This window comes from Clinocottus analis, unplaced genomic scaffold, assembly GCF_023055335.1.
Source record: "Clinocottus analis isolate CAN_PGR_092001 unplaced genomic scaffold, fCliAna1.0.p SCAF_21, whole genome shotgun sequence".
Lineage (NCBI taxonomy): Eukaryota > Metazoa > Chordata > Actinopteri > Perciformes > Cottidae > Clinocottus > Clinocottus analis.
Genome location: NW_027175943.1, coordinates 12,226,239 through 12,239,120, shown reverse-complemented (window position 1 = coordinate 12,239,120; position 12,882 = coordinate 12,226,239). Strand labels below are relative to the sequence as shown.

Below are 12,882 nucleotides of genomic sequence, written 5' to 3'. Positions count from 1 at the left end.
GAGAGAGAGAGAGAGAGAGAGAGAGAGAGAGAGAGAGAGAGAGCTGCATGGACAGAAAGAACAGAGAAAACAAAAAAATGGAGACAGAAAGCACTTTTCTCTTGATTTTGTCCGAAGGTCACAGTCATTCCTTTCAATTTGGGGCCAGCTGCCTGCCTCAACAGAGAGGAACCGGCCGCTCCAGAACACGCTCACACACACACACACACACACACACACACACACACACACACACACACACACACACACACACACACCAAAACAAACAGTAATACACATGTCTCCCGCGTAGCCACACACAAAGTTCCCAAATCTGTGAAAAGCATCCACCCAAAAAAAAAGAGAAACTGTAGGCTGAAAATGAAAAGAGGAGTCACCTTCTGCCTCGGCCCGGCACCGTTGGGACCGGGGCTCGCCGGGTGCAAATGAAATGCAGTCTAATCAAGTTGTTTTCTTATTGCTTTGGGGTTTCGAGTCTTTTAATATGTTTAACACCCGAATCCATGAAGTGGATTCAGCCACTATTAGGTGGTGCATCTTAATTATCACAGAATACAAATGTGTTTTTGGGCTGCCAGTTTACGAGCGTCACGTCATTTTGGATCAGTCCTTATCCTCCCTGGGACAGTGTGTGACTGTTCTTTGTGAGTTTGGAGAAGATTTCTTGTTTGTTTATTTCAGCACAATGATGTTTGGGGGTTTTGAGGTTTTTCAATGGCTCCGTTTTTAGGTCAGAAATCCTGGACACAAGAAGACGAAATTGGGAAAATTGGTCTCATTTACGTCAACACGCTTCATCTGAGAAAGCCAAATGCAGCACTTAGTTTTGGACACAGTCACATGCAATACTGTGTCGTTTGGAGGTCACAAAGGCATGTATGAATCCAGAAAGTACTCGGAGAACTTCTTCTTCAATTCAGTGGCACGTTAGCACCGTTTCATTGCATCTCTATTTCCAAAACATGAGCTGTCTTTTATTCATCAAGGTCTTAATAAGGATAAACGGCACGCTGAAGATTTACTTTGAAATGTACTCATGCGTTCAAACTGTTCAAACTGGGGGTTTTTTTGGCCTAATTCCAGCATTAAATAAGACACATAAAAAATAAAAATAAAGCAGCGCCACAGTATTAACCCATCCAATGTCAGAAAGGATTATTATTGTACAAAGCCACCAAACAAAAGACAGATTATAGTCAAGGACTCCGCTATCTCATTTCACAGTTTGCTGACGAGGTTTACGCCGGAATGATCTGCAGACCCATTTTGTTTTTAACTTGATGCACCTTTCTCCATCAGCCACACGAGATCTCTCTCTCCCTCCCTCTCACTCTCTCTCAAATCAATTGGAGTCTACTGAAAACCCATGTTAGCAACAGTCAGCGCAGTAATGAACCTCTGGGGAGTGAAGGAGCCGGTGATGAGGGCAGACGGATTAGACAATGGAGAAAATAGAGAAGAAGCTAAAGGATAGGTGAAAGCAGCGAGTCGTGGAGGACGTGTGGAGGTGAGGCGCAAGAGGAAGTCAAACATTGATTTTTGAAGCCTTAATTGCTCTAATAGGTAGCAAAGACTAAATCGAGAATACGGCTTAACTTTATTAGTAACTAGTGCAAAAAGAAAAATGGAGTTGTTGGCAACAAATCAGGGCTCTGGAACTGAGCTACAAAGTAGCATTTAGGAACACTGGATTGTGATTACACCGATGAAAATCATCTGCTTTAGCTCCACTTTGTCCCCAGAAAGGTTTTCAGTATAATTACGTTGTGACCTGATGAAGGATGCTGTGGAGCTGGTTAAAGCAAAAGGATAATTGAATGCAAAATGTGAGCCAAAAGGGATAAAACGATGTGGAGGGGGAACACTCCCGTCTTCTCGTTGCTGCTTCTTCTTTCATCGTATCGTTGTAGCTCCATTCCTCCTACACACTCGCGCGTCGTTTGTTCTGCTGTTCCTCTTCTCTCTCTGCGCCTCCATCCATGTCTGCTTAGTGACTCGAAGAGGCCTTTGACACCAAACATCTTTGCTCTTTGAAACGTTCAGGTTTCACTGGTGCATCTTGATGGATTTAATCTGTCTCAACACATCTCCTGAGAGGAGGAGAGTCAGAGATGTGAGGGTGGTTCTATTTTGGTGCTGAGCATATTCCCTTAATATCAACTCTCTGTTTTATTCATTTGGCCTGCGATAAGGCGGTGAACAGCAGACTGGCAACACTTGATGGGGGCAAGCTGGCGTTGATGCCTTCACAGTTTCTGCGCGATACTGCTCATAGTTAACGTGTGGAGGTCGCTGCTTCCCTGCTGGATCAGGACAGCGTTGTTTGTTTTAAAACTGCTAAATACGTTTCTGTGAACGTGGATCTCGTGACTATATATTTATGTGAAAGAGGTTGAAAGCCTGGTGCGTCTCAAACAGACAGTAAAAGGTGCCTCGGTATCCAACAGGGCCACTAATTCACAAATGACTGCGTGATACCTGTCGGTGTCACGACCAGGTGAGAGAGAGAGAGAGAGAACTCATGAGGGGAGGAAACAGAGAGGAGGTCAGGTGGAGGGCAACATTAAAACGGTATTTAACTAAAGTCACAAACAAAGAAACAAACACTGGAAAACTACGGCTGACACAGGCTAAATACACAGGGGAAGGCAAGGAGGCGCAGGTGGAAACAATGTGGGCGGGGCTTTACAATCACACAGGGGGAAGGGGAGGGCACACGAGGGGGGAGGAGTCTGGAACCAGAACAGGTGAAGGGAATAAACAACCAGGAAACACTGAAGACGTGCACAGAATCCACCGTTAGCACCAAACAGCCTCTAGATATGTTGGTGACTAGCTAGTGAAGCTATCCCCCTCGTCGCAGGAATTGGAGTGAACTAAAACCGGCAAAAAAAACCGACATGCTAATATTGCTAATTGTCGGATGAATGTGAAAACAGGCCCTGAGGTGATAAAAACATGTCAATTTCGTGACAGCTTCCTGCTCGCGGGAACCCCAAACTGAATGCCGCTTTAAGCATTGCTTTCCTCAGTGGATTCTCAAAGCGAACCTGTGTGACGCTCGAAGCAGCGCTCAACTTGATGTGATTATGAAACGTAAAACGCGTACGCTCAAATGCCAACGACGGCCTGTGCAGGGTTTCAATTGTTTGTCGGACACAAAAGCAGCGACACCCCACTGCACGCTTTGTGCGATCAGCTGGATCCCTGCCGCCAGGAAATGGCAGACACAAATCCCTGTGTGTGTGTGTGTGTGTATAGCATAACCTCGCTCAAGGACGTCCTCATGTTCGCATGTATAAATGCGTGTGAGCCGGGTAGGTCAGGCGGGATTCGAACCTCCTGTTCTGGCGGTCACCGTGCTGAAGGACACCATCCATCAGCGGGCTGAGTGGTGCAGACTGGTGCTGGAATCATCTCCATGTTTGTGTTCTTGTCTGACACTAAGTGAATGAGGAGTTTTGGTGCTAGGTGACAACATAATCAGGATTATGGGGGATGATGTTTCGGCTGATTTATATTTCCCCCCCTCCTATTTCGTCTTTAGCTGCTTCCCTCTGCTGTATTTTTGGCCGGCCGCCAGCTGTGTGTTTGTGTGTGTGTGTTTTTTTACGTACTATGGGACAAATGGGCAAGCCCAGCATGAGTCATGTTGGATGGGAGATTTTCACACACACACACACACACACGTCTAACTCATCGATTTTTCAATAAGATCCGATTCAGCTGGACATTTTCAGAACAGGAAAGAGTAGCCGTGACCACGGTCGTAAAGAAGAGAACCAGTTGGGGGGGAGAGAGAGAAAGGGAGATAAAGTGCTATTAAGATGAGGAGATTGGGTGTGGGGCTCAACTTTCTCAAGGTGACTGCTAAAGATCGTGGCTAGCACATACAAATAAGGTTGGCTGAGCGGAATATGAGAGAAACCAAGCGCATCCTCTCTTCAAAGCGCTTTGTTTCCCCCCCAAATCGAGTGTGTATAGTGTTCGTGTGCATGTGTGTGTGAGCCCTGGATGAAGACACCAAATCTGGGCGCTAGATAACTAGCGCTCAGATTTTGGTGTCTTCATTCAGTGCTCACACACACACTAGCACACTCCTGATCCAGAAAAGTGACTTTTAGTGTTTCTTTGCTTGCTGTCACACACACTCTGAAGGCGCCGGGTGAGCGGACAATGGGCCGCTGTAGCCGGCGCGTTACGCAACCGCCTATTGCTTCTTACATAACGCTGCAGTTTCAGAGTGGAAGATTAGCCCCGCCGCGCTGTCCTCCTTGTAGCAGATGCCACAGCCGATCTCCTCTCGCAGGCATCAGGCGCACATGTCGACAAGCTGATTAGCCGTGGAGAGTCAGAATTACCCGCGGAGAGGAGATGCAGAGATACCGCGCGATGGCGTATCTGGCTCGCTCGCTCGCTCGCTCGCTCGCAGAAGCCCGAGAGAGAGAGTGGAAAAAAAGTACTCCCCAATATAATTCTGTAACTGCAGATCGCACATCAATTTCAGCATTCAAAGTTGAAACGCTGGCTCAAGCTGTATGAAATATTAAGCTTCCTTAACACCACGTGGGACTGTCGGACGCGTGTGTCCATGGAGAGTGTGTGTGTGTGTGCGTAGGGAGGAGGGGGGATTGATTGCTTTTCTTTGGGCATCAACTAAAAAGCTATTTATCAGTGATTTCTCTGTCCACGCCGGTCCACTGGCTGATTCATAAGCTAATAAATACTGCAGCTCTGCATACTTACACTGGTACGTCGAGTTAGGCTCAAGCAGATACAGGCTGTGATAGATCATTATTGGGGAAATGAGAAAGAGGCTGATGAATAGTTTGCATTCCCACATCGCCCGCGGGGCTATTAAAATGAAATCTGTCAAACCAAATCACAGGCGTCAGCATATCCTCCTCCCCCCCCTCCTCATCCCCGAACTGGTCAGCCAACGCATTTCCCGCTTTCGGGAGGTGCGTCGATGCAGCTGAAATGCAAAAGAAACCAACCCTCGACTGATTTTTAAGTCTCCGCGTCTGTCGAGAGGGAGCCGGCGATTGCGCCCTCCGGTCCAGCCGGCGGTCGCCCATTCTGTTGTTCCTCTGTTATTGACTCTCTCTCTCTCTCTCTCTCTCTAATCCGTCGATTTGGCGCCTGGTGTATCGGATCTGAGAGGAGCAAAAAGGGGGAGGGAGAGGCGTGGGGGGGGAACAGCAAGCCAGATCAAGGAGGAGGCGCGTGTGGAGGTGAAGCTGTAGGGGGTGCTGGAGACGAATCGCGATTGAGCTGTCTGTAAAGACATGAAACCAAGAATTAAAAATCCTTCAAAAACACATTCTCCCTTTGTTTCCCCCCCACCACCCATCCCCATCTTAATTGACTAGCAGTGTGTGTGCAGCGTAGAGCGAGCGAGATCTCGACAATCTTCAAAAGGAGCTTTGATCTCGGAGCACCTTGAGGCCCCGGAGGATCATCAAGGTTCCCTCCGTCCTTTTATCGCACAGTGTTTCTGTCGGCCCCCTCGCTGCTCCTCCTCCTCTTCCTCTTCCTGCTCGGCTCTATCAGCCCGATAACTCCTTGCAGCCACGTCCCGGCGCCGCCTCATTCCCATTCGGCAAGCGGCGCCCGCTTTTTCGTTTCGCGCTCCCCCCCCGTACCTCGCAAGGTCATGTTGAAAATACATCGGGAGCGCTCCCTCCCGGATGCGGCGCAGAATCACCAAGCCGACTGTCTTTGTCTTTGAGACGAGCGGGAGGAGAGACTAATGAGAGGATTACACCAATTTTTTTTTTCCTCTTGCTTTCTTTTTTTTTGGCAGCTAAACTGTGCGAGAAGCTGATCGGCAGGTTCTGCTCCGTGGAAAACAAATCTTTTTTTTTTGTTGTTGTACCAAGATCTTAGATATTTGACAAGGACGGCGAGTTTGTACTTGGGGGAAATTAGAATAATATTCAAGACAGTTCAAGGAAAAAGTCGCCAAAAACTTTTGGTGGAAGTTTTTCTTCCGGTCTGTCGGCCTTTTCCCCCCAACCCGCTCCTTACCATTGAAGATCTTTGATAGTTTTATGAGACTCAGTCTTCCTCCGGCACTGCAGGTTTAAATCGTACGTAATTGAAAAGTATCACATTGTGTATCATAAAGCAGAGCTTTTCCCTCCGGTGTCCCCTTATTTACGCCACTGATTGACCCACTGAGCGAAAACTAAGATAAGCTAACCTCTGGAGAAAAAAAAGACGTTCTTCCTCCTGACATTAGCCGACAGCCGAAGCAGATTAAGGGCGACTAAGCAGTAGTTTAGAAGCGCTGGTGTTTAAAGAGCAGCCGGGGCTTATTGTCGGTTACCTACCAGTCCCTTCATTTCAATGTTGCAGGCTTGACTGCCCCTAGTCATTCAAGAAGCTTTTTTTTTTTCCTCCTTCTGTTTCCAGAGATAGGTTCGCTTAAGGGAAATGGCCATTAAAATGTCATTACCGCTCCACTAAAATCATTTTTTGAAAAGCACTGGTTCCCAGCGGCTTCCCGTCGTAATGGACTCGATACGTTCCCTCAGCACCGGGAAAGAACCCTAATGTTGCGGAACACAAATGCTAATCTCTCTGTAAATATCACTCAAATTCACTCTCCCGTCTGCTTTTCAGTCATAATAGTGTGGACTCATTCTGCTTTGGCCCCGGCAAATTGAATTAATTCTCCAGGCAAAGGTGTTATGAGTATCCCGAGCTTCCTACTGTGTGGGAGGAAATGGTGATTCTGGCATTTCCACTCCACTCAAAAGGCCCTTCCCATTTTTTTTCTTCCTCCTATCTTTTCCCGTGGCATCTCAAAGGTATCGGCGCTTACATTTTCATTCTCTAATCACTCTCTGACGGCATTCATATTTGTGTCCTCGGGTCTATATTGGATTTTCGCCGTGCCTTTTTTCTCGAGACTGCAGCGGTCAGTCCGTAACACGAGGCAATTGATTAAGTGCCCGAGGAGCTGGAAGCACTTTGCCATCGGAGACGCTGCAGAGTGAGATCATCTGTGGAGCAGTCCATCAAAGCTCCACTCTTGAGAAGTGCATCCTGGCCTAACTCACTCCATGTGGGAGTCTGTTTCCTGCCTTCCACATTGATTCCCCCCGCATCGGTGTCTCGCATTCGGCCGATCTCCACGCCGCATTAATCACGGCCCCCTCGCCCGCCGGCTCTTCCGCGTTCCAGCGGGCTCAATTAACACCCAAATTGAGGTTGTCGTCAGTGCATGGCCACACTGCGGACCCCCTCAGCTGAGTACGGAGCCCACTCTTACACAGCACCCAGTGCTGGTTAGGATGCACATAAATTTGGCTGTGATTATACCGCTCATTAACTTACTGTACAACCTCTGCACTTATTTACTCAATTAACTTGCAATTTGAAGTTCCCCGTTAACACTGGGAAGTCTTATTTTCCTTTTTTAAATACTTAATCGGCCATGAATAATGGAGAAAGCGCCGCGAGCGAGACGCCTGACGCTCACCTCTGAATACCTCGGCGTGGATATGGAAGGTGGCGGAATACATGATGAAATACATGATGAAATACATGCGCATTGCTAATGAGATAACGGGATCAATGACTGTGTTGCTGCACTGAGCCGATAGAAGTGTGCAAAAAATAAAAAAAAGGATAATTGACCCCCCAGTGTGCAAATGAGCTTGACCTGTAGTGACAACCAGGAAGTGTTCCTGCCAATGGTGTGTGTGTGTGTGTGTGTGTGTGTGTGGCTGCAGGGGAGTTACTGTTCTGGATCTTATGGCAGCGCAGAACAAAACTGCAACAGATTTACTGCCAGACCAGAGAATTAGTCTGTAATGGCGCTGTCAGGTATGTGCTCTGTCTGTCTCTCTCCCTCTCTCTCACCCGTGTTCTCCGCCTCTCTGGCAGACTGTAACTCCATAAATGACTTTGACCTTTCCATGGGACGGAGGACAGGAACCACAGAGGGAGAGAGAGGAGAGAGAGAGATGGCGGGGAGATGGGAGTAGAGTAGGTGGTTGACTGTAATAAACTCGAAGCAGTGGGCGGCTGTCAACACTAATAGATGAGAGAGGGGAGGGGGTCAGCGGGTTGATGAATACTAAAGGTGCTTCAGCAAGTGCTCTGTTCTTTTACCGGGCTGATGCCTGTGAGATATGATGCTCACGGCATCATCAGGCTCCTTAGCAGCGAGGGCGGAAAAATATACCGTTAGCTTTTTTGCTCCAGGACAAACGAGGAGTCGTAGCATGTGATGACTGTAGTGTACATGTGTTGAGGTGCTACAGCTGTTCAATGTGATGCATTTCACTCACAGGAGACCCGATGAGTGTTTTTACTGTGTGATGCCAGCTGGAATTAAGCTATAAGTGTGTTAGCTTGATGTTTAAAGTGTTAGCGTCGTCAATTAGCACCAGACAAAAAGTAGAGCTTTGAATAAATGGGCTTAAAGGAAAACCTCGCGATGGGTTTGTTGAACTTTTTTAACTCGCCTCCACTTCCAGAAAGTGGAATTCAGTTTCCCAGGAAATCCAAGTTTAGGGTGATTTTCAAAAGGATCTGTCTCAAATGCCCACGATAAGCGGCGCTTCTTTCTTCTACGCGGCTGCATTCTCCTCTGACGTTCTCTATCTTCTTCTATCGTCCGTAGGAACGGGGAAAGATCGGCGTGATCTTCAACGTGGGAACGGACGACATCATCATCGAGGAGGGCGCAGTGATGGTGAGCGACGGCAAATACCACGTGGTGCGATTCACGCGGAGTGGCGGCAACGCCACACTGCAGGTGGACAACCAGCCGGTCATCGAACGATTCCCCTCAGGTAGGAACAGGGGCAATCTAGGGAGGGGGAGGGGTGGGAATCGAACCTTTGCAGTATTGAATTGTTAGAGAAACGGGGGTAAAAGAATGGAGAGAGAGAAACAAAGAGCTTCTGAAAAGGACTGTTCGTGTAACACTCAATGTGATTTGTCTGGTTTATTTATCGCGGCATTCATATTTAGAACGTGCCTGCATTATTCTCGGTGATTACGTTCCGCTCTGAAAGACGGCGAAGAGCCGAGCAGCCTTTCCCGAGGCGAGCAATCTCCCCGTCGAAGAGCATCCAGCTCTCTGCACTTAGTCTCCCATTGTAGCTCCTGGCGCTGTGAAAAGCCAGCATTGAATCGAGGCCAGCAGAATGCAAATACGGCCGTCAGGAGGCCTTGGCTGGTGAGGTTTGGGTTATGGGCAGGATACAGGGGTGGGGGTAGAGGCCAGCTCACGATGGGAAAGTATGCGGAGGTGTTGGTAAGTCACACCTCGGCTCCAGACGCAGCATCATTACTGCGTACAGACTTAAAACGAGGGCAAACACCCGATGAGTCACTGCTGGGAGTGTAATTCCCCCTACTTGTTGTTTAACCATAATCATGGTATTCTATTACGGCCCTGAATTATGAGGCTATTTTTGGTCGCGCAGAAGCTCTCAATTAATTTCTCTCTCCATTGTGTTTCCCCCCTTTGTTCACGGTTGTTCAAAGGAAGACATTTTGTGTTCCCCGTCATGAGTTTGCATTCGGTAAACACCCGGCTCAGCCCGGCTCTGCTTGGAAATCTAATGACCTACATACAAAAAAAAAATAAGGCTTTCCAAAGCCTTGAAGCTCTGGCACATTCATGAATTTGCTTTATTCCACATCGACGCTTGTCCGACTGGTAAATCTCCGTCCCCGCCGAAGTCAATGTGCTCCATCTCCGTTGTCTAAAACAACCGGCGTCCGTGTGCCGTCTTTGTGGCAAACAGCGGGAGGAGTGCCGCTAATGTGGCCCTGATATTTACCCCGGTTGACATATAAGAGCAATGGGACGGTGACATTCTCCGTCACAGCGGTGAGCCCCGCATTTCCTTTGTTTTCGGCGTCGGGAGGAGTGCTTTCTCTTACTTGTCCGTCAGCGCGGCGAGGCCGGACCGAGGGGTTTCTGCGTCACAGCCACGAGAGGAAGCGCCCTGTGACAGTTCACTCTTTCCACTTGATATGATGATGGAAATGTCGCCTCTTCTTCCTCAACGGCGCGCGCCTTTTCCCCCGCTTCCAATAGCACAAGCCGCTCGGAAAAAAAAACCCTGCATCCCGTTAACATCGGCAAGCGAGTGTCATCATCCGAATCTCTGTTTTGTTTCATCAGGAAACAGTAATGCGCGGCTGATATTGCATTCCCTTTATTCCTCTTCCTTTCCGCCCTCCTCCGCGACGCAGTTGTTGTCTTTGTCAAACATTTCTTTCCTTTTCCTCCGCTTGATCAAGAATTGAAGAGTGTTGTTTTGTTGTTGTTTTGTTGAGTTTGTGCGCTTGTCTGCCGGGGCGGGGGGGCTGGAGCCCGTCTGAAGTTTTAGGAGGTTACAGGGACCGAGGAGAGGAAATGGATGAAGGAACGAGAGGGCGAGAGGCGGTGTTACTTGTTACTTGGGTGTGTAGAATAGATAAGATTCATTCATGTGAGCTGGATGCACTCAAACTATTTTTGGGTGCGCGCTTTGAAGGTTCCCGTCGTCATCGTCTGGTGGAGCGCCGTCCTGGGGAAACAGAGATGTTACACATTAGGAGAGCAAAACCTCAAATGAGGCGGAGGCTCCAAAGGGCGGAGGAAAACCCGTAAGGGGGAAGGAGCGAGGAGTGGAGGCAGGTGAGTAATACTGTGTGGAGAGGAGACAGAAAGCAGGGGGGGAGCTCTCTTGTTGAATCAAGTTCCTGTGACCCAGATTGGAGATTTAGGCATCCTCTGATTCTCTAAACGGGACAAAGTAGTCTGTACACGCGACACATCCAGACCTACTCAGTTGTCTTGATGCAAGATCATCGCCATGCGGTCCCAGTGGGACGCGGGATCTTAAAGTGTGATTGTGAGCCGGATATTTAGAGGAAAATAGAACATGTTGTAGTGAAAGAAACCTCCAATGGGAAATTCGTGAAAGTGTTGCAGGTTCCACAATTGTCTTGGTTCCTCTAACAGAACAAGGAACCGCAGTTTCCTTTTGAAATGTCCCTCCCTGAAGGGACTGTTGGGACCCACGTCAGCAATTCTCGTACGCGTGAGATATGAGATTTATCCTCGCGTAAGAACTGTAAAAGTTCCCATTGCCGGGTTGTTCAATTGCGATTCAGTTTATTTTGTGTAGCCCAAAATTACACAAATTACAACTTTGCCTCGGAGGGCTTTACAGTCTGTACGCATACGACGTCCCTGTCCCAGGACCTCACATCGGATCAGGATAAACTGTCCCAAAAAATAGAAAAAACCCCGTTCACAGGAAGAAAAAAACCTGAAGAAGCCTTCATAGAGCAACAGAGGAGGATCCCTCTCCCCGGGTGCACAGAAGCAGTAGCTGTCATGTGCGCAGAATGACACGTGTTATCTCTCTCCATCGGTTTCCGACACATCTTAACACGCACTCTAATAATCAGGGCTTGAACTGGGACTCGCTCGCATCCGAGGTGCGGCCCGGGCGTGCCGGCAGCTGGCTGATGAACAGAAGGCCGTCGTGGGGCGATGATTTGAAGAGACAGGATGTTGACAGCGAACGCCGTCGTCGCGGGTCAGGCCCATCGAACGGCGAAGCAACACGTCTCCTGATGTCCCGCAAAGTGATGTTTGTAGTCCTCAGGGAGTCCGTTTGTGTGCGCGTGTGTGTGTGTGTGTGTATTTTTCTCGTCTGATTCTACATGGGACAGTGCACGCATCTCGTACATGTGTGTTTTTTGCACGTGTGCGTGTGTGCATGTCGCCCCGTTTGATGGATGGCGAGCAGACGAAACGTGTCAGAGGAGCGCCCGGCCAGCTAATCCGGTGTGTCAGGCGTCCCCGTTGGGCCAAGCCCACCTCCCACGTTTTTCAAAATGGCAGACGGGCTCAATAACAGCATCCCCGTGTCCCACTGAGCACCTCGAGCCTGGCCTCGGATGAAAAAAAAAAAAAAGGCAGATGTTAGCAGCAGTGCCATTAAGTCTGTGATTTCACCGTTTTATTTCCGATTCGCTTTAGTTCCTGGCCGTGTGCCGTGAGCAAAGATGGCAGATACGACGGGAGCCAGGACATACAGCCAGGACATGGTGTCATGCAGTTATCATAGCTAAACATGGCACACACAGAAGAAAAACAACCCTATAGCTTCACCGAACATTAACTACGAGGCTTTTGAAGAACCTACAGCTGTCGGTCTTTATTATCTCCGCCAGGCGCAAACCTGTGGGGAGATTATGCGTTCGGTCGCATGTGTGCACGTGTGTGTCTGTCCACAGTTAATCTAGCACACTACTGGACTCATCAGCCTAATTTCAAATTAAAACATTTCATTGGCTGTTTCCTGCGGTCACTGACTGCTGACCACGCGCTCCTTTTAACCGGCAGATAGGGGGCGCTTCAGGGGCAAAGGGCTAAAAGCTAGCACGCTTCCAGTCACATGGTGAAGGTTCAGCAGTGAGATTTGATTGGCTAGAAGGTACAGAAAGTAACAAAAGGTAGAGGCATGTCCAGTATACAGCAACATGCACCTAAAGTGTGCCACTTTTAGCTGTTGGTTATAGCAGAACAAGTTTAAATTGTAGTGCATTGAATTAATTTATGTTGCGTTTTATCGCCAAAGAATTCATCTATTCACATAGAAGTGGAAGAAAGTGTTTATGGCCCTTTTAAAAAGTTGCACAGTCTGGCTTTAATGATCTGACTGTCTATTAAACGCTAGTTCAAAAAGATTTTTGTTGTTGCTTGATTTTCCCAGAATGTACTCTGCTAATGATGCAGCGGAGACAACGCCGCAACATTTTCTACCTTTTTGATTTTCTCTTTCAATATTGCGTAACTCTACATCCAACAATCAAATCGCAGCAACATAGATTCAAAAGTATATTTATTTG

At 48.2% G+C, this 12,882-nt stretch overlaps 1 protein-coding gene across 10 annotated transcripts in view; it reads left to right on the top strand.

Annotated features, from left to right (window-relative positions):
* nrxn2b (neurexin 2b) overlaps positions 1-12,882 on the top strand; it is a 638,339-nt gene that overhangs the window by 586,612 nt on the left and 38,845 nt on the right. For all 10 annotated transcript variants that reach the window (XM_068587905.1, XM_068587904.1, XM_068587901.1 and 7 more), the window contains one exon: positions 8,639-8,810. In XM_068587905.1, the coding sequence (XP_068444006.1) occupies positions 8,639-8,810 (172 nt within the window). The remainder of the gene's footprint in view (positions 1-8,638; positions 8,811-12,882) is intronic.